This window comes from Puma concolor, chromosome C2 (assembly GCF_028749965.1).
Source record: "Puma concolor isolate L17-30 chromosome C2, mPumCon1.1.hap2, whole genome shotgun sequence".
Taxonomy (NCBI): Eukaryota; Metazoa; Chordata; class Mammalia; order Carnivora; family Felidae; genus Puma; species Puma concolor.
Genome location: NC_141675.1, coordinates 145792793 through 145814907, shown reverse-complemented (window position 1 = coordinate 145814907; position 22115 = coordinate 145792793). Strand labels below are relative to the sequence as shown.

Genomic DNA, 22115 nt, shown 5'->3' with positions numbered 1-22115 from the left:
ACTCTTAGACAAAATGGAAAGTTAAATAAATATGTTTTCAAAGAGTACCAAGTCTTAATTCAGATCTTCTGCACCAAAGAGGCTTGTAACCTCATTCCCTTCCAGTTAATTCTTATCTCTAATTCTACTTCATATAACAGTGATTGAATGGAATCCAGTTGAAGGAGACTTCCCATGTACTCAGATCCTGGTCTGCTTGTTTATTGATCAAGACTGAACACTACTGACCTCCAGAGAGAGTTTTCTTTTTTTTTTTTTAAGAAAAAAAAAAAAAACCCTAAATTATTTGTCAACACTATACAACTGGACAGTTTCAAACTATGTGTGCTGTTTACTATGGAAATATTGACTTGCATTTTGTGTTTGTTTGTGAGTCTGCATCCTTTTTTTTTTTTTTTTTTTTTCTTTTCCCTGAGTCTGCATTCTTGAGATATGGAGCTAATTGTTTCTGATCTGAGCAGTGTCATGCACCGATTATATTTTTCAATATAATTGAAAAAATATACTTATTTTTTCAATTGCACACACTTCTAGAAATTACTTTTAATGATTTTTTTCCCTAATGTTTATTTATTTTTGAGAGAGACAGAGACAGAGCACAAGCAGGGGAGGGGCAGAGAGAGAGGGAGACACAGATTCTGAAACAGGTTCCAGGCTCTGAGCTGTCAGCACAGAGCCGGAAGCAGGGCTTGAACTCATGGACCGTGAGATCATGACCTGAGCTGAAGTCCGATGCTCAACCAACTGAGCCAATCAGGTGCCCCCAAATTAATGATTTTATAGTTGGAGGATACAAATTTTCTGAAAGTATTTTTCTTTTTCTTTCATTTTTGAAGGATATTTTGAACTGATATAAAATTCTAGGAAGCTGAATTTTCTTTTTCTTTTCAGCCTTTTAAAAATATAATTCCAGGGACACATGGGTGGTTCAATGGGTTGGATGTCGGACTCTTGATTTCAGCTCAGGTCATGATCTCACGCTTCCTGGGTTCAAGCCCTGCATCAAGTTCTGTGCTGTGTCAGCATAGAGCCTGCTTGGAATTTTCTCTCCCCCTCTCTCTGCCCCTCCCCTATTCATGCTCTCTCTCTCTTTCTCTCAAAATGAATAAACTTAGGGGCGCCTGGGTGGCTCAGTTGGTTGAGCGTCCGACTTCAGCTCAGGTCACGATCTCACGGTCCGTGAGTTCGAGCCCCGTGTCGGGCTCTGGGCTGATGGCTCAGAGCATGGAGCCTGCTTCTGATTCTGTGTCTCCCCCTCTCTCTCTGCCCCTCCCCTGTTCATGCTCTGTCTCTCTCTGTCTCAAAAATAAATAAACGTTAAAAAAAAATTAAAAAAAAAATGAATAAACTTAAAGAAAAAAAAAGTCATTCCATGTTCTTCTGGTGTTAAGAACATCAGCTGTATTTCTTATCACTATTCCCCATATGTAATGTTTCCTTTTCCCCTAGCTAATTTATGATTTTCTTTTTATCTTTGCTTTTAATCAATTCACTATAATGCGCCTAGTGTGGATCTCTCTTGATTGAAGTATCCTAAGATTCTTGGATTTGTAAATTGGACGTTTTATTGATTTGTTTGCTGTTATTTTGTTTGTTGTTAGGCAAATGTACAAAAGTTTTTACTGTAGTTTTTTTTTTCTGCTCAATTTTTTTTATGGGACTTCTCTTACACAGTTTTTAGATTGCCCTATGTTTTTCAACAAGTGTCCAAATCTTTACTCTGCCTCCTTTTTCAATCTTTATTTCTCTGTGTAGCTTAGTTTGGATAATATATATTTTTTAAAAACCTATTTTCAAGTTCACTTATCCTTACTTCTGTTTTGTCAAATATTCTCATAATCTTATTTTAATTTTATGTCTTTACTTAATTTTAAGCCTTTAACTTTCTGTTTAGAGATATCCATTAGTTTTTTTTAATTATTTCCATCTCTTATAATTCCCATGTGTTTATTAATTGCATCAATCTTTTTCTTAATTATTTACATGTTCATCATAGTCTCTTTCAAGTCTGTGCCAACTAATTCTAATATTTGTAGTAAATGTGAACTTGCTTCCATGGATAGTTTTGATTGAGTAACATTTACATCCTCCTTGAAATTTTTTATAATGATTTATTACATTATAGACATTATAAACAAAAGACCAGTGGATTTTGAAATAGAGATACTTATATTTATAGAGTCACAATTGTAGTTATAAACACATATGATTATATGATCAATACATATGCACACACAAAATAAACATATGCAACTATATTCCTTTATTGTTTTCCAGAGAACGTAAGTCCTTCCCTCTGCATGTTAGAAAGGCAAAGGACTTAACAGTAAGCTTCATTAAAGAATTGAGTTAAGCAGGACTGTCCCCAGTTTAAACCAGTTTGAATGCATCTCCACTTTGCCCACACTCCAACCAGATATGTTGACACTCTGATCTGAGCTCATTATTTTATTCTCTATTTTAGCTGAGGACGAGGCTGGCCCAGAGTTTCAGACTGTTCTAGTGTGCCTTTGAATTCATTTGAGTCGGTTCATTTTAGTTATTGTATCTTACAGTTTTAGTATGTTTTTTAAATTACATTTATTTATTTTTGAGCAACAGTCCATGAGCGGGGGAGGGGCAGAGAGAGAGGGAGACACAGAAGGTGAAGCAGGCTCCAGGCTCTGAGCTGTCAGCACAGAGCCCGACGTGGGGCTCGAACCCATGAACTGTGAGATCATGACCTGAGCCAAAGTCAGACACTCAACCGACTGAGCCACCCAGGCACCCCCAGTTTTAGTATTTTTATGCTCATTTTTATATATTCTAGTATTTTGCCAAAACTCTTAACTCTTGTCTTTAATTGCTTAAAAATAATAACCACAGTTATTTTTCTGTACATTTCTAATATGTACATTATCTAGATACTCTGTAAGTTTGCTTATGCTCTGTGTGGTCTCTTGGTTTGGTCTTGTTTTGCCTGTGTGTAGCCTTAGTAAATTTTAATCAATTACCACAGGTAATTTAAGCCTCTGAATGGGTCTATTTTTGCAAGGATTTATTCTGGTTATGCCAAGCTGAGGTAAGATTACTAACACTCTCAATATCATAAACACTGATGCAAGTTGAAGGTTGCCTTCAGTTCCTATGAAACACACTCTATGTTTGCATACTCATAAAATTCTGGTAGAATCTTTCAAAGCCCAGAATGTTTACCTGTATTCCCAGCTCCTTAAAAATGAAGCCCTGAAATCTGATTCTATTCATTCACACCAATAGCCCATTAACATTTTTGGATTCAGTGGACAACTCAGGAAGAAAGTAGCCCAAATACCATTTATTTTGACTTAAAACTTGTCCTAATGCGATCTAGCAATTCTTAGCTGATAGTACTCCAGAGTTTATGTATAGATTATTTTCTTAAGTCCTACTAAAGTTTTTATTCATAAGAGTGATTAAACTATCTAGTCTAATGCTATCAAAAGTTATATTTGGTATAAATATCACATTAAGTTTCTATATATGAGGGTGATTGGTAAGAATATTCATTCTGTGATATATGCAAAATTATTTAGAATAGACAATAAACATGGAAGATTATCACTAGAAATCTGTTCAAGTAAATTTAATAGGTGACTATGAAACCTAGGATTATTGTCACTCAGAACTCAGACTGAAAAATGACAGAGTAATGTGCACGCATTATTAATTATTCATAAACATACCAGCTAACTTTATAGATCTCTGCTTTGTTCATTTCATTTTATTTTCCCAAACTTCCTCTATTCCAACCCATACTAATTCTGTTTTTGCTTTTCATAGTATGCTCCAACTTTCAGGAAATTGTGAACATTGATTTCTCCATAAACCTGGGATCTTTGGCCAGACCTTGACTTACTTTGAGCTTCCATTGCCTCATGTTTAAAAGAAATTTAGCACATAAAATATATCTCCCTCTGAGTGCTGTTCAAGATTCTAAAGAAACAATGACTTGAAAATCTACTTGAACATTTATTTAGCGTAACTCAAAGATAGTTCTTTTTGATTATTAGATTTATCTTTTTATCAGACTGTGTCTCACATATCAATATATTGTTTTCTGGAATACATGGCCTAAAAAAGATTAGCACACGTCTATAACAAAATAGAAATAAAGGATCTCCATTTTTTCTTGACATTAAGGCTATGGTTCTCAGCTATGTAGTTGAAGTCATTGGAGAACATTAGGGTAAATACCCACACAAGCTGATCCAAAAATCTTTACACCAAGCATGATTGGTTTCCTTCTTATATACCATAAAGAAATTAATTCAATCAAAATGTACTCACTGGGATTCAGTGAGTTACTTTGGTTACTTTCCCCAAGTAATATTGGATGAGTCTCATGGAAGTTATTCAACATTTATATTTAGTAGTTCCTGAAAATATACAGTCACAAGTTAGATTTACATTTAATTTTTTTCATGTGCAAACCTACCATTGTATCTAAATTTTAATCTTTCCCTCTGCATTTTGCATATATCTACCAACTTTTGTGCTTTTCTTCTCCTATGAAGAGAGATACAGGGTCTCACATGATTTAAGAGATTAGATTTTTATAGATCTTGAGATACTCATTTATACAGTTTATATAAAAAGGAAAATATCTAAAGACAAACACTTTAAAGCTTTTTTTAAAGTTTATTTATTTATTTTAAGGGAGAGAGAGAGAGTGAGAATAAGCAGGACAGGACAGAGAGAGGGGGAGAGAGAGAATCCCAAGCAGGGATTGTGTATGCAATAATTATATGATTTCCATCACCAATAGAGCTATATGATTGAAATCTTATGTTTATTGCTTAGTTTTACATATGGCAAGAACCAATCTGAAAGCTAAGCTCGTGGCCACAGAAAGGGTGAGGAATTAGTCTCTGGAGATCATAGAGAGTTGTTTCTTGTGGAAAAAAAAAAAAAAAAGTTAATATTCTGCAAAAAGATCCAGACATTCAACAAGTTAATCTGTAGAAGCCAGATCCATAGATTGGTTTGTAGCAAAATGGCTGGAGATGCCGAAAACCAAAATAGGTTGGGTGGCAGAATGTGGATCCATAGCTCAAGGTGGGGAAGCCACGGACTCCATAACCCTGGGGTCTGAAGCCTCTGGGCCCAGCATAAGTCATCCAGCAGGGACTGCAGAGTGTGGAGGTCCTTGGGCGGGAGCAGGACATCTGGCAGGGGCTGGACACCACACAGGACGTCCGGCAGCTGGTGGGCTCACAGCAGGTCTCCTGACAGCTGCTGTAGAGAGAGGATCCAAGCTGGCAGGGGCTGGGAGAGCAGAGGTCAGTGCGGTAGACCAGGTTGCTGGGGTAGAAAGAACTTGGGTAGCGCAGGTAGCCCCCAAGGGAGTGGGAGGAGAAGTTTCCGGAGCAGCAGCTGAAGCCCATGTTCATAGGAGATGTGAGTTCAGCTGAGAAAACACAAAGAATCCTGAATTCACACTGAGAATATTCTGAGGTCTATTCTACCTCCGGGACGGTGGCATTTATATACTCTCAGCTGCAGATGTCGAAAGTGACAAGGGCATCATCCCTATGTTTGTACTCCTTCATTTGCATAGTATTAACTCAATCATCTTCTCTGTAATTGCAGCTGCGTAGTTTCGCACCTACTGCATTTATGAGGACTATAATAAATTTTGTTATAACACAAAGCCAATGAACTATTCTTATGTCAGAAATGTTATGACCGTTTTGCATTAATGGCCATGTCATCTTGGCCGAGAATGCCCCTCCTTTTCTTCCTGGTATATGCTGTACCTGTATCTGATTCTGGTTTGGCTGGGGTATGAGTTCCTTCTAAGGGTGGAGATTAAAATGACATCACCTTTCTCTCTTTTCTTCTTTCTTTCTTTCTTTCTTTCTTTCTTTCTTTCTTTCGGTTATAGGCATAGCTTTGACCTTGCCAAAAAACCTTCTAAAAATGGAAAAACTACTTGTTTTAATTCATTCATTTTTATCCAAAAATTATTTTCCAAGTATTAAATATTAATGCAGAGTATCTCATACTGGATGAAGGCCTAACAATGTTACAAGTTGAATGGAGAAAGTCTTGGAACAGAAAGGATCCAGGACAAGTATTTGGAAGCAAGATAAACGAACAGTACATCAGAACAGAGTTACAGATGGAGACCAATTTGAGCCCATGAGAAGAGAATCAGAGTATTTATCAGTTGAGGTGAGGGGAAAAAGTAAATGCTCAATCTCATGAACCGTGAGATCATGACCTGAACCAAAATCAAGAATCAGATGCTTATAAAGTAGTGAAAAATGCTAGAACATAGCTAGAACATCTCCAAATGTTGCCAATTTGAAAAAAAATATATAGATAGATAGATAGATAGATAACCTGTCTTAGTCCATCCCAGCTACTATAACAGAATATCACAGACTGAGTCACTTATATACAACAAACATTTATTTCTTACAGTTCTGGAAGCAGGGACATCCAAGATCAAGGCATCATCACATTAGGTGTCTGATGAGATCCACTTCCTAGATGCTCATCTTTTCACCCAACCTCAATGGCAGAGTGCCATCTGGGATCTCTTCTTCAAAGGGCTAATCCCATGTACCAAATGCAGTTCAGGTATCATATTGGCACAATGTACACCTCCACGCTAGTTTTTTTTTTTTCCTAAAGTAGAATTATTTATCCACATTTAAAATTATTGGGAGGGGCGCCTGGGTGGCGCAGTCAGTTAAGCGTCTGACTTCAGCCAGGTCACGATCTCGCGGTCCGGGAGTTCGAACCCCGCGTCAGGCTCTGGGCTGATGGCTCAGAGCCTGGAGCCTGTTTCTGATTCTGTGTCTCCCTCTCTCTCTGCCCCTCCCCCGTTCATGCTCTGTCTCTCTCTGTCCCAAAAATAAATAAACGTTGATAAAATTATTGGGATACTTTATATTAAAATGCTGGCTCTGAGTTGGGGAACTAATGGCTTCCAAATAGGTATTTGATTCCCATCTCTGTTTTCTACCTAATTTTTTTCCTATCTGTGGTTTGTGGAACCAAGAGATTCCCATCATATACTTTAGATCCTACTTTTGCCACCCATCTAATTATTTTATGGGAGTTGCTTTTCATCCTGTTACTAACCATCTGGAAGATTCCACTCTAATTAATCATCTTAACAAGTAGCCAGGAGCTTAAAAACCATGACTTGGGATATTAAGATTTATGCCATCAGATGATGTGTTGTCTATGGGTTATCTAGAAGGTATTTTTATTATATTTGCCCAATGTTGGCTAGGGGTCATTTGTATCCCAGTAAATATGTCCACTGGGAAGCCATACCGTAACCAAAAAAACACAATGGTTTTTAAAAAAGGAGAAGAATGTAGCTCATATCTGGATTTCAGACTTTTTCCTCCTCAATAACAGACAACATCTAGTACATATTTTTTGTTTGCCAGTCTGCTGCTTAGATATTCTCTTGAATTTTTCGTTGTCTGAAATTATCTTCAGTTTTGAAGCACACATTGATTGAGCATAGCATTCTAGGATGACATCTGTGTTCTTTCAGAATTTTGAATATTTCATTCAATTATCTTTGTAAATAATTCATATTTTAGTCCCATCATCACTTTTTTTTTTTTCCTTTTTAGAAGGAAATTGGCTTTCTTTCTCAGGTTTCCTAGAAACATTCCTGTCACTGGTGTCCATGAGTTTTACTAGCCTGTAGATGTATTTTCTCGATTTTTATCTAACTTTTAGTTGGCACTGTTTATTGGCTTTGTTTTGGAAAATTTTTAGCGGTTTCTCCCCAACATATTATCTCCCCAATTCTCTCTTGTACCTGTTTTAGGACTCCAAAGACAAGTATGTTCAATCTTTTCACTATGGTCCATATTTGCATAAATTCTTTTCACCTCTGTTTCTCTCCATGCGTTAGTTTAGATAAATGGTTCCTCAAACAAGAGCAGTTGTGCCTTCTATCCTCCAAGGAATACTGGGCAATATCTGGAGAGACAATTTTGGTTGTCATGACTAGCGAAGTCTCTGATCCTGCTACTTAAAACACCTCAATTGTATTCAATTCCTCCTACTTAAAACACCTGAATTTTAAAAATAGTCTTTTCGTAGATCTATTTGAGGGTCTAAAAATAATGAGTAGGATATTCTTTGAACCCTGATTATGGCACTAGATAAGGATAATGTCTTTTTGTAACTTGTTTTTATTCCTTCGTAATCTGCTGCTATTTTAGTCTCACAGGGGCTTCTTTAGCTATTTAGCCTGTGAAAGCTGAGAATGTTACCCAAAGAGTAAACATATAGTGTCCCCAACTTTATAGTGACATCCAAATGAAATAGTAAAGTCTGTTGCCATAAAAAGCTTTTTTTTTTCCACCTATATTTAGTTTGGGCTTGACTAAAACACTAATAGGGCATCAGACACATTTTCCCCACCAAGAATATCTTTCCATACATATAGAAAAGTGGATGACATTGGACACTCATCATCAGATGCATGAATCTGGCCATTTTAAAATAAGATTTGGGTAAGCTCATTAGAATTTAAGACTCTTACATCTTTTTAAACTGGCTTTTAGTTTTTCTTTCATTTATCATACTAACCACTTAAACCTAAGTGTTATTATTGTTCATGAAGTTCCTGATGAATCTGTCAACTACATAGTCACATTCTCTCTGTACATAGATAAAATCCGTTTTTTTTGAAAGACACAAAATATACCCTAAGTCTCAGAACTTCATTCATAAGACCTAAAACTGTAAAATATATTGGGACACCTGGGTGGCTCAGTTAGTTAAGCATCTGATTCCTGGTTTTGCCTCGGGTCATTATAGTGCAGAGTCTGCTTAGGATTCTCTCTTTCCCTCTCTGTACCCTTCCCCTGCTTGAGTACACTCTCTTGCTCTCTCTCTCTCTCTCTCTCTCTCTCTCTCTCTCAAAACAAATAAACTTAAAACAAAACTATAAAATATGGATGTCCAGTAACTATAGTTTGAGTGAGAAAAATATCCATAGTCGGAAGAAATTAGATCAAATCCAGACTTCCAAAATTTACTCTGAGATGCAAATTGAGCTCTTATTAAAACAGCCACATCAAACTTAACACAAACTCTGGTCAATAATGTATAAATAATAACATACAAATATTTCAGTGCCAGAATGCATTAGTTTATTGGGTTATACTTATTTTACTTTTTATCCATTTGGAAACAAATTTTCATGAATTCAATCTGTAATGCTGATATTATGCTCATTTTGGAATTAAGTCATTAAATTAAAAGGGTGCAGGAATCAGTCTGTTAGACTATGATTGATGGAAAAAGACTGGGTATGGAACTGGCGATCAAAGACTAAGATAGTTGCCACTGGAAATAATGAGCATGATGGAACTACATTTTGATGATTTTTCATAAATGTACTAGATCTCAACAAGTTGATTAGTAGAAGTCAAATAGATAGATAGGTTGAAAACGAGATGGCTGGAGGCTACTAGAAGCAAAATGTAGTGGCAGAAACTGGGTCTATAGCTCAGGAAGGAGAAATCATGGACTCCATAACCTAAGGGTCTGAAACCACTGGATCCATAGTCCAGTGAATGGCTGCTCCTAAATCCATAACCCAGAAAGAAGTCATTGCTGGACCCAAAGTCCATAGATATGGGATAAGTTGACTGGCAGGAACTGCAGAGCGGAGCAGGATGTGTGGCAGGGGCTGGACTCCATGCAGGATGTCTGGCAGCTGTTGGGCTCACAGCAGGTGTCCTGACAGCTACTGCAGAGAGAAGAGCACTGCCTATATTCTGGGAGAGCAGAGGTCAGTGCTGTAAACCAGATCCTTGGAGTAGGAAGAGCCACAGGAGGAACCTGGGTAGCTCAGGTAGGCCCCAAGGGAGGGGGAGGAGAAGTTTCCAGAGCAGCAGTTGTGACTCATGTTGAGAGTTGAGAAAATTCTGAGGCTTAAGGTGATCTTGTGCACGGGGTATTTTATACTCATCAATTGGCATGGCAGAGTCAGAGTATAGGTACAATCTTCTTATACCATCTGTATACCCTCTTCTGCATTTGTGTAAATCATCAATCTTCTGTCATTGCACTTGACTAGACTCGTACCTATTGTACTTGTGGGTGCTATAATTTGTTATTATAACACAAAGCCAATGATCATTCCTATCTTAGAAATTCCAGAACTATTTGTCAGCGATCCTCAACCTGTTACAGCCAGGAAAGCTCCTTCTCTCCCTGGCTATGACTGCATGTATATCTATTCTTGCTTCGCTCCGGGATTCTTGCTGTCACTTTTCTACTGTGCCAAGTGATAAGTGACATAGATTTATTTTTTATAAGGATGCTTCTAATGATTGATTCTACTTGTCACCACTGATTTACATTCTCCAAATTTATTCTCCATCTATCACATACTCCATCTATCACATATTATTATACAGAACTTCTTACATCCAATGGAGGAAAGAAAAATAACACATAATGAGAAGTGGCTAGAAATAGGAAGGAGCCAGGCAAACATTTAAAGGCAAAGAGACTCAAAAAGACTGACTCGAGACGGTGTCACAAGAAGAGATTGACTCAGGCCATTAGAAGAGGGAGCGGGGGTGATGGTGACAATGTGGGAATCTGGGAAAAAGGAAAAGACAGGGATTTTAGGTATCTCTTCTACCTACTTTTAGCCTATGGAGATCTTTTCATCTAAATGCCATTTAAAACAAATAATATCTAATGTATTTTCACATTCAGTAAAACCTTGGGTTGTGAGTAACTTGTTCTGTGAACGTTCCACAAGATGAGCAAACATTTGTACTAAATTGTAACTTGATAAATAAGCGATGTCTTGCAATATAAGTAGTATGTGATGCTGGATGTCACATGATCACAACTGAGCCAATGGTTCTCTCTCCTCTCTTTTTCTCTCTCTCACTGCAAGATTGTGGGTGATCATCAATGCAATGTCACATTTCTGTGAAATCTTCAAAAGGAGGCAAAAGCAAGTGTCATTGGGTAGGTTCCTTGTTAAATTTGCACAAAAAGAAAAAGATTCCATTGAGCCAATAGATAGCAGTGATTCCATTAGTGATAGCGAAAGTCATCCTACACAGCAACCCTCCTTTCTCTCATCTCCCTTGCACCAGCCATGAAGGTTTTCAAAGTTAAGTGCAGGTTAATTTGTTTATTTTTCTTTATAATTTGTATTTTCTTTATTATTTTGTATTCTATTACAGTATTATAATCATTTGTATATGAATATTTTTGGGCTGTGGAACGAATCACATGACTTACCACTGTTTCTTATGAGAAAATTTGCTTCGATACACAAGTGCTTTGGAATACAAGCATGTTTCTGGAATGAATTATACTCACAAACCAAGGTTTTACTGTGTTTTCATTTGCATCATCCAAATTTTAAAAGAACCTGGGGTTCACCTCCTAGAACAACTTTTTCTTTTGAATAGTAAAATAAATGAGCATTAATTTCCAATGGGTTGACTATGTCAGATAAATTTGCACTGTAATAAATACTAAGAGAGATTGTGGGGGCTGAAGGAAAATCAACTTAGGTGGAAACAACAAATTTCAAAAAAAATAGAGAAACAACTTGGTAGTTGTATTCTTCAGGAAGCAGGCACTGAGACAGGGATAGAAGAACAAAACGTTTATAAAAGAGTAGCACCTGTGAATGAACAAAGCCATTCTACCACCTCTTTCAGTCACTGACTGCCATGAGAAAAACTTGACCTTAGCTAAAAGGGGAGGCAGAGCCCAAAGAAGCCAACAGAGAAAGCCTGTCAGCTGGCTTCCCTTGTCAAAGCCAGAGAGCTATTCCTCTTGTGCAGCAATGTGATGTGAGCTCCAGTGCCGATCTGTACCCGTCACAGTCCGCTGGTGGCACCTTCAGGGTCAACGTGTCAGGAGAGAGAGTCTCCATGGCTCTGGTAGGCCTCTATTCCTGAGGGGAATAATAAAAGGGCAAGGCCGTGGCATGAAACACAGTCCCTGTCACTGCATTTGATCTTGTGGCTCTAGCTGGTGCTCACCATCGCCCTCGTTCACCATCCATGAAACATTTGCCTCGCCCTCCGTTACCACCTCTGGTGGTCATGGTGGATTTCTCGGATGGTGTTACCCAAGACTTATTCTTGAGAAGTATGAATACTGATAAGTGTACTTTTTTCTTGTGAGAATCACTGCATTTGACAAATCATGTCCACAGTTGGACGGGAGGTTCTAAGAGCCATCCAAGTAGATTCACTGAGCTGCACACGTATTCCCCCTTCCCTCACTGTGTAACAGTAACATTAGCACTTTCTACTGATCAGGGTCATCCACCCAGGGATAGATGGATGACAACTCTTTTTTATTTTATTTATTTATTTATTTATTTATTTATTTATTTATTTATTCATTTGCCTTTCGGTTCCTGACAATAAGGAGCCCAAAGAGCTCAGGCAGCAGCCATAGCTACGGTTCAGTGAGACGCCTGTTGTGTTCCTTAAGAAGTCTGCCTTTGAGAACTGGGTCTCCATCCTTGAAAATTCCAGCTGTAGAAATAGGAAGCACAAAGTTTTTAAATGAGTCACTGAAAGTAATAGTAGGTGGATACTTGGAGCTCAGTCTTTTGAGGGCATTGCCTCCATGCTCAGTTTTGCAGTCAGTACACTAATCCAATGCAGTATTGGGCAGGTAGCTTCAGGCTGCTGTGGTTTTTCCTAAAACCTGTGGATCTCGACATATATCGTCCCTACTGTAAAGTGGATTTCCTGATTGGTCGCTACAGTGGGAGCAGTCCCATGCTGGTAGATGGAGCTATTCATTAACTCCTGAATAATGGCGCTGCTGTGGTAAGCATAAAAAGCAAACTCATACTCTGAATGCATATCTACATGTTTGAGAATGAACACTGATCTTTCCAGGGCAGAAGAGGACCACGTTCAACTTGCAACCAAGCTGCCAGTTGGTCTCCTTGAACACTAATGTCATGATGAGAGTTTAGCATTAGCCTCCGTTACTGAGATTGGACAGTCACAGGTGGCATAATTGTATCAGCTTTGTAAGTAGATTCTGCTTATGTTACTGTACCCATTCATAGCCTCTGGGTCATTTTGTGCACTTGTTCATCTTGCCAGCATTGTAGGGACTGCTGATGGAGGTAGGCTCACGTCAACCGGCGGAGTCATTTTGTCTACTTGATTGTTTCTTCCATGGTTGATGCATTCCAGTGGGCACTAAGAAGAAATACACACTGTGTGTCCACCTGCGTGTGTCTATCCACATGCCTCTACACCAGATTCCTTTGTATCAGCATTCTAATATTCTCCTTTCCAGGTGCCTAATTAGCTGACCAGGTCAATTGCCACCGTCCAGGAATTTAGATGTATCAGATGTATTTTTTTCCTTTTGTCAGCCAACACCAAGGTCCTGCATCCTTTGGAGGAAATATGCTCTATACTGCTCTTGAGATTATTATTCATATAAAGTTTAGGTATGCATAAAAAAGGATTACAGAAAGGAAGTGTCTTTAAAAATTTTTATCTTTGGGGCGCCTGGGTGGTGCAGTCGGTTAAGCGTCTGACTTCAGCCAGGTCATGATCTCGCGGTCCATGAGTTCGAGCCCCGCGTCAGGCTCTGAGCTGATGACTCAGAGCCTGGAGCCTGCTTCCGATTCTGTGTCTCCCTCTCTCTCTGTCCCTCCCCCATTCATGCTCTGTCTCTCTCTGTCCCAAAAATAAATAAACGTTTAAAAAAATTAAAAAAAAATTTATCTTTTATTTTATATTTGAGAGAGAGAGAGAGAGAGAGAGAGCGTGAGCAAGGGAGGGGCAGAGAGACAGAGACAGAACCTGAAGCAGGCTCCAGGCTCCGAACTGTCAGCACAGAGCCCAACTCGGGGCTTGAACTCACGAGCAGTGAGATCACGACTTGAGCCGAAGTTGGACGCCCAACTGAATGAGCAACCCAGGTGCCCCAGAAAAAAAGTTTTAAAGAAATAAATGTCTAAAGCCCCAAATAAATTAGCTCAAATTCATCAATCTATTATTAGGTTTACAAAGTTTGCTCCCATAGACATGGTAAAAATTGACTTATTAAATACCCCCCAAAAAAGCAAAAACAAACAAAAAAAAAAACAAACCAAAAAACCAGAAAACAAAAAAATTCAAACACCTTACCCAGTTAAAACTAACAATAAAATTAGCATAATATTTGGAAGGCAGAATGAATGAGTTTATTACATTATGTTCATTTGGGTTTTCATCTCTTGTGAATAAAATGCATGAACAAGACAGGTGCCTGGGTGGCTCAGTTAGTTAAGCAGCTGACTTCTGCTCAGGTCATGATCTCACAGTTCATGAGTTCGAGCTCCGTGTCGGGCTCTGTGCTGACAGCTCAGAGCCTGGACCCTGTTTCGGATTCTGTGTCTGCCTCTTTCTGTCTCTCCCCACTCGTTCTCTCTCTCTCTCTCTCTCTCTCGCCCTCTTTCTCTCACAAATAAAACATTTAAAAATTATTTTAAAAATAAATAAAAAATAAATACATGAACAAGAATCCCACTATTTCATTAACGATAATTCATGTTTATTAACATAAATTCCATTAATTGATCTCACCATTTATTTAATTCCACCAATTCTATCAACTAATCCAATAAAATTAATCATTAAGTTCAGTATATGTTAGAGACAGGTTTTTTTGGTCAGTGCTTTGTGGCTGGAGAAAAGGTGACTGAAGACTTTTTCCTGAAGATCATGAAGATGATAGGTTCCCTGTTTAGAGACTCGACACACTCCTCAAAATGTCTGCACCCTTAACAAGTGGATGTATAGAATCCAGATCCACAGGTTGGTCTGTAACATGATGACTGACAGCTCCTGGAGGAGAAGTAGGTTGGGCGGCAGAAACTGGATCCATAGCTCAGGGAAGGGAAACCACAGACTCCATAACCCAGGGGTCTGAAGCCACTGGATCCACAGCCCAGAGAGTAGCAGCTTCTGGATCCACAGCCCAGGGAATGGCAGCTTCTGGATCCACAGTCCACAGACCCAGGGTAAGCAGTCCAGCAGGGACTGCAGAACGTGGAGGTCCTCTGGAGGGAGCAGGACGTCTGGCAGGGGCTGGACACCACGCAGGACGTCCGGCAGCTGGTGGGCTCACAGCAGGTCTCCTGACAGCCTCTGTAGAGGGAGGAGCCCAGCTGGCAGGTGCTGGGAGAGCAGAGGTCAGTGCGGTAGACCAGGTTGCTGGGGTAGGAAGAGCCACAGGAGAAGCTTGGGTAGCGCAGGTAGCCCCCAAGGGAGCGGGAGGAGAAGTTTCCAGAACAGCAGCTGTAGGGCATGTTGGCAGGAGATGTGAGTTCAGCTGAGTTACAGTGAGAAGGTTCTGAGTTTAAATGTCACCTCCTAGACTGGGGCATTTATATACTGTCAACCATGGGTGTGGTATTTTTTACAGTCACCTTTCCCACACTTGGAATCTCTCATTTTCCTATATGTATATCAGTGATATTTTCTCTAATTGCAGATGATTCCTTCCATCTCATATTTGTGGGAGAATTCATCGTGATGTAGCACCAAGCCAACGAACCATCCCAATGTCAGAAATGCTATGACTGTATGTCATTAATGCCAACTAATCACGACCAGGAAACCCCCTACTCTTCTCCTTGGCTGAGACTCGTTGTGCTTTTTGCCTGTACATTGGCTGGGGAATGCTTAGCCCTAAAGGCAGGGATTGAGATGAACCTCAGTGGGATAGAGGCACCTTATTTGTCACCAATGATTTTCTTTCTATAAATGTATTTCATTCCCTAAAATTATTTCTCATACATTACATTACATTATATATATACCTCTCAAATCCATTGGAAAGGGGAAAGTAGATACGATAAATTGATTGAGAAATATGATGGGTCACAGGGAGAAATTAGGACAAGCGTTTAAAGGCAAAATGACTAAGCAAGATTAATTTGGGACAAAAATCTCAGTGGAGACCAGTTTGTACACGTGTGAAGAAACTCAGAGTCAAATACTCTTGAGGTGAAGGAAGGTAACTAGTGACACTATGGGTCTTTCCATCTGTGTGTAATTTCAATAAAAACAAGTTCTGTATTAATATAGTTTATGGCTTTTCATATACACATTGTCCCTTTTGTCACCTGTAGTTACAATGTGTCCAGTAATCCTGCTCTCCTAGGATGAGTCTTATTACACAATACTTTCTGGTCATTTTTATCTTTAGGTTCTTATCTTACGATTATCGCCTTCATTGTAAAAACATTTTTCCCTACTTCAGTTTTCTTTAAGATTATTTTTCCATTGTAAAATATCCAAATATTTTCTTTTATAGAGTTCTCCACATCAGGCAAAACTTAACTAAAATGAATCTTGAAGCATTTTCTCCAGTTGGAAAGACAATTACCTCAGAGGGGAACTTGTAATTGCAGGAGGCAATAAAAAAGACTGAAATATAAGTGAATTGTCTAAATACTCATTGTGCGTAACACTAATAAAGTGGTTTGTGGTTCTTAATATATAGGTAGAAGTAAACAGTAATTAAGAATGATCATTAAAACCTCTTGAAAACTTACTAACAATTTTTGAAATTATAAAAAAATAACTTAAAGGATAAAATTCTAACTTTAACCATTTTATTACCTCTCCCAAAAGTGAGAAAAGTATGAAAATTTATTATTACACGTAGAAAATGTGTAAGTAGAAATTTCAAATTATCAATAATCAAGTTAACTATAATAGACTAAATAATCTGTAGAAAAGACTTAGACTATCAGACTGGACTAAAAACCAAAACTATTGTCTACTTAAAATAGAGTTTCTTCAATATAAGGAAACAGAGAAGGCAAAAAGTAAAAAGAATCATCAGGAAAAAGAAACAAAAAATGCTACCTCCGTTTTACTAACCCCAAAGTTTGCTGTATGACAAGACATGAAGATTATTAGATGTAATACAAGATATTTCTTCACAATCATTCTGTCAGACTTTCAGGATGATATCCATGACTTTGTAATTCATTTAGAGGATACCCTAAAGCCACACCATCCAACAGACTAGCTACTATCCACATATATCAAGTTCAATTAACATCAATTAAAATTAAATTAAATTAAAAGTTTAGTTCTCCAATCATATTAGCCACGTCTCAAGAGCACAATAGATACACATGGCTGATGGAAGCCATATATTGGAAAATGCAGATAAAAATATTTTCAACAACACAGGAGGTTCTACTGGACACAGCTGCCTTAGAGTTCACAGCATGCTTTGTTGACTTGCTAATATAAATGAACACTTTTACTATTTCCTGCCCAATGCAAGAATGTCAGAAATCTTTTTTTTAATTTTTTTTAGTGTTTATTTTTGAGAGACAGAGAGACAGAGCACGAGTGGGGGAGGGGCAGAGAGAGAGGGAGACACAGAATCCGAAGCAGGCTCCAGTTTCTGAGCTGTCAGCACAGAGCCCGACGTGGGGCTCGAACCCACAGACCACGAGATCATGACCTGAGCTAAGTCGGATGCTCAACCGACTGAGCCACCCAGGCGCCCCAAGAATGCCAGAAATCTTAGGGTCAGTTATCTTTACCCCAATTCATGCACTATTATTTTTAATGACAGCTTCTCTTTTTTCAAAATTTATTTATTTATTTTGAGAGACAGAGAGAGAGAAAGAATGAGAAAGGGAGGAGCAGAGAGAGGGAGAGAGAGAATCTCAAGCAGTTTCCAAGCTGTCAGTGCACAGCCCCACGTGGGGCTGGATCCCACGAGCCATCATGACCTGAGCCGAGATCAAGAGTTGGATGCTTAACCAACTGAGGCACACAGGCATCCCAATTCATGTATTATTATGTTAGGATATTCATTATTATAATTTCAGTTATGCTTATGTATATTGATAGGTATTTGCCTCCTTGTTTTTACGACCCAAATTTGCTTACATCTACCCAATATATATCTTTTGTTTACTCTTCATTTCTTTTTAGATCTTTTTTGTATGTTCTGGGGTTATTTTGCTTCTGACTATATATAACTTTTATTATATATTTTAGTGCTGGAAAGGTAGTGACAGATTCTTTATGTTTTTGATTGTCTGAAAATTCTACATTTCTCCTTTAGTTTTGAAACAAATACTCACTAGTCAAGTATTCTAGCTTTAAAGTGTTCTTTCTTCAGAAATTTGAGGATATTTAATTATTTTCCTGCTTTCCTTTTTCTATCTGTTTAGAATTCAGCTGTCAATCTTACTGCGGCTTTTTTGAAGGTAACTTGCATTTTCTTTCTCTGTTGGTGATTTTATTTTTTTTTCAAAAATTTTTTTTTCAACGTTTATTTTTATTTTTGGGACAGAGAGAGACAGAGCATGAACGGGGGAGGGGCAGAGAGAGAGGGAGACACAGAATCCGAAACAGGCTCCAGGCTCTGAGCCATCAGCCCAGAGCCCGATGCGGGGCTCGAACTCACGGACCGCGAGATCGTGACCTGGCTGAAGTCGGACGCTTAACCGACTGCGCCACCCAGGCGCCCCTCTCTGTTGGTGATTTTAAAGTTTTCTCTTCCTTTTGTTCATCAGTTTTGACTCTGATGCATTCTCTTTATTTGTTAGTTTGAATATGTTCTCCAGAACAATCTCCAATTGTCTCTCCAGCTGTGCCTAATTTCTTCTTAATCCATTCAACAATTCTACATTTAACTTACTGCACTTTTCAATTTTAGAATTTTTAGTTGGTTATTTTAATACATTTCTCTCTCTCTCTCTTAAAATCTTAAATTTCTCTTTTTATTTCCTAAAGTGACTTCTACTACATGATACATATTTTGGATTTAATCATTTCTTAACTTCTTAAAGCCTGGTGAATTTCCCAAGGGTATCAGATGATCTGTATCTACATCATCTATCTTTATCATCTATATATTCATCCATATCTATATAAAAGTATATCTATAATTATATCTATACCTATAAAGCTATACCTGCATTTACATTTATATCTATATCTGTCTGTGTAAAGAAATTATTGAAGGTCGTCTCTATACCATACTAATCTAATCAAGCATTGAAATAATTTGGAACTGAGCTTTAGTTCATAGGAAGGGGTCAATATTTGAGGCTTACCCTAGTCCTAAGGTTTTGTTCAGAGTCTCAGACAATTTTTGTCAAAATCATTAGAAGTTTGTAACCTTCAGTTTTGGTTACCTGAGCTCATGAGTTGCATCAGCCTCTCATTTGGATTCAGCAATATTCCTAATCTAAAAATAGTCACAAATTCTGAGACTTTGTTGTTGTGGTGGTTGAAACCTCCCTGATGTTTTGTCCCTGGTAATTTCTGAACATGTCACATATATTTTCTTTATCTAGATTTTTCTAGGCAGAAGATATTAATTCTGAATATATACTTTTTTCATTTCTAAGTATACCAATTTTTATCTTAGTCCCCCTTAGGAATAACTTTAAAATTCATAATTAATCCTTAGATACAATATTTAGCTTTTAAAATATGAAAGAATGATTAGAATTACGAGAAATAGAAGTAAACGTCTGAGCACTAAACTATTTTAATGGTTTGAATGGAAGGGGGTGGAAACAAGAATTATTGTGGTTTAAAATGTAATACCTCTAAAAAAAAACAAATAAAATGTAATACCTCTAAATGATGGAGTGACAGTTACTCATCAACTATCTTTTTTTCAAAAATGTTAATGTTTATTTATTTTTGAGAGAGAGAGAGACACAGAGCGTGAGCGGGGGGAGGGGCAGAGAGAGACAGAGACAGAATCCGAAGCAGGCTCCAAGCTCTGAGCTGTCAGCGTAGGGCCTGACGCAGGGCTCAAACCCATCAACTGTGAGATCATGACCTGAGATAAAGTTGGATGCTTAACCAACTGAGCCACCCAAGTGCTCCATTCATCAACTATTTTTAACCATGTATTCCATTGACACACCTGATAAATATCTCCTTCAACTGTAAGTTAACTGAATTTTCAATAATTTATTTTCGTTAAAAAAATTTTTTTTAATGTTTATTTATTTTTGAGAGAGAGACAGAGAGACAGTGCATAAGCAGGGGAGGGGCAGAGAGAGAGGGAGACACAGAATCTGAAGCAGGCTCCAGGCTCTGAACTGTTAGCACACAGCCCGAGTCGGGAGTAGGTTCCTTATCAAAATCTATCTATCTTTGCATTTTGATATTCCTGGAAATACTTTGCCTAAAAAAACAGAGAATGATATCATGAAAATGAAAGATAATATTTGCCCATGTTTTTGTGTGTTTAAATACGCATTAAATCACCATTCCTGACGGTACCAAATGCTTATTATCTTTTAGTTTGAAACATGAGTCAAAACTAAGGTGGAAATCATCCTTAGGAATTTAGATTCTTCACTCTAATGTTAAGGCATCACTCATTACACATACATACAGAAGATCATATTGAGAACTCATCAGTGACATTACAGGTGCTTATCACCTTTACCAAGAAAGGGTGAGTGACTTCAAGCCAAACTACCTAAAATTAATACATAGTCATTTTCATTTGTGTTCAATTCCATTTTTCTCTCATGTGCAAGCCTCACCATATAAATCTAAACATTATTTTTGTTCTCTGCATTCCTTATATAACTATCAGCTAGTCTGCTACCTTACCACTTCTTGTGAGGGAATCAATCCCATTCCTGAATCTGAGATTTCCATTCGCAAAATAGTCTTCCACTACCTGTAGTTTGAGTAAGAAAAATGTCTGAGGTCCCTCAAAATTAGTTCAAGTCCCCAATTTCTCAAGATTTCCAATCTATTTCCAGGTGCAGATAGATATTTTCATAATATCTTCTTTATCTATCACAGTAAAAAAACTTAGCCAATAAACAACTAACAACAATAAACAGCTGGATATCAGAAGCAGTAAGTTTATTAGATTATAGTCATTTGGTTTTTCATACGATTTTGGAAGAAAATCCAATAACATGAATCTTATCTGCAATGCAGACTTCAGACCTTATGTTCAGGGAGTATATTCATTGGAGAATTTTTCAAATAAAATCTGTCAGCCAGTATTTGGGGGCAGACACTAGGTGAGAATTTGAGAATCAAAGAATAAGAAGCTAATTCTTCCTGCAAGTGATGAAGAGAATAAAGGTTATGAGTAGATGTATTGGTGAGATGAACAATAAGGTTAGAAATTTAGTAAGGTGATCAGTAGAAGCCAGATCTACACATTGGTTTGTAACAAGAAGACTGGTAGGTCCTAGAAGTCAAGAAGGATGGGTGACAGAACTGAGATCCATAGCTCATGGAAGGGAAACCTTGGACTCTGCAAGCCATGGGTCTGAAGCCACTGGATCCACAGCCCAGAGAATAGCAGCTTCTGGACCCAAAGCTGGCAGACCCAGAATAAGTCGTCTGGCAGGGACTGCAGAACGTGGAGGTCCTCGGGAGGGAGCAGGACATCTGGCAGGGGCTGGACACCACGCAGGACGTCTGGCAGCTGGTGGGCTCACAGGAGGTCTCCTGACAGCCGCTGTAGAGGGAGGAGCCCAGCTGGCAGGTGCTGGGAGAGCAGAGGTCAGTGCGGTAGACCAGGTTGCTGGGGGAAGAAGAGCCACAGGAGGAGCTTGGGTAGCGCAGGTAGCCCCCAAGGGACTGGGAGGCGACGTTTCCAGAACAGCAGCTGTAGGACATGTTGGCAGGAGATGGGAGTTCAGCTGAGTGACAGAAGATTCTGTGCTTGAATATTGCTTCTCAAGTAAGGCATTTATATACTCTCAGCAATGGGTGTGGCACTTTACAGTGCCATCTTTTCCAGATTTGGAGTCCCTCATTTGCATACATGTAACTCACTAATCCTCTTTGTAATTGGAGTTAACTAATTCTCTTCATCTTATATTTATGGGTGCACTCATTTTATAGCTCTATGTCAAAGAATTACCTCCATGTTACAAATGCTATGACGATATGTAATTAATGCGTACTCCGTCATGGCCAAGGAAGCCCCTCTTATTTTTCTGGTCATGACTAGTTGTACATGTGCTCAGATTTGGCCGAGGAATGCTTTCTTCCTAAGGTGGGGATTTTGAGGCAGTCATCTCCACTTTGTGTCAGTGTCTGAGAAGCAGAAAT

The 22115-nt window shown here is 38.4% G+C and overlaps 3 protein-coding genes across 3 annotated transcripts; all 3 read right to left on the bottom strand.

Moving 5' to 3' along the window:
* Positions 1-4734: 4734 nt before the first annotated feature.
* LOC112850195 (keratin-associated protein 13-2-like) lies at positions 4735-5405 on the bottom strand. The gene has a single exon (XM_025913818.2). The coding sequence runs from the start codon at positions 5403-5405 to the stop codon at positions 4965-4967; it is 441 nt and encodes a 146-aa protein (XP_025769603.1). The 3' UTR covers positions 4735-4964.
* Positions 5406-14549: 9144 nt separating this feature from the next.
* On the bottom strand, positions 14550-15401 carry LOC112849702 (keratin-associated protein 13-1-like). The gene has a single exon (XM_025913398.2). The coding sequence runs from the start codon at positions 15326-15328 to the stop codon at positions 14801-14803; it is 528 nt and encodes a 175-aa protein (XP_025769183.1). The 5' UTR covers positions 15329-15401; the 3' UTR covers positions 14550-14800.
* A 5488-nt stretch (positions 15402-20889) lies between these two features.
* Positions 20890-21739, bottom strand: LOC112850127 (keratin-associated protein 13-1-like). The gene has a single exon (XM_025913728.2). It carries the CDS (start codon positions 21675-21677, stop codon positions 21192-21194), a length of 486 nt encoding a protein of 161 aa, XP_025769513.2. The 5' UTR covers positions 21678-21739; the 3' UTR covers positions 20890-21191.
* Positions 21740-22115: the final 376 nt, after the last annotated feature.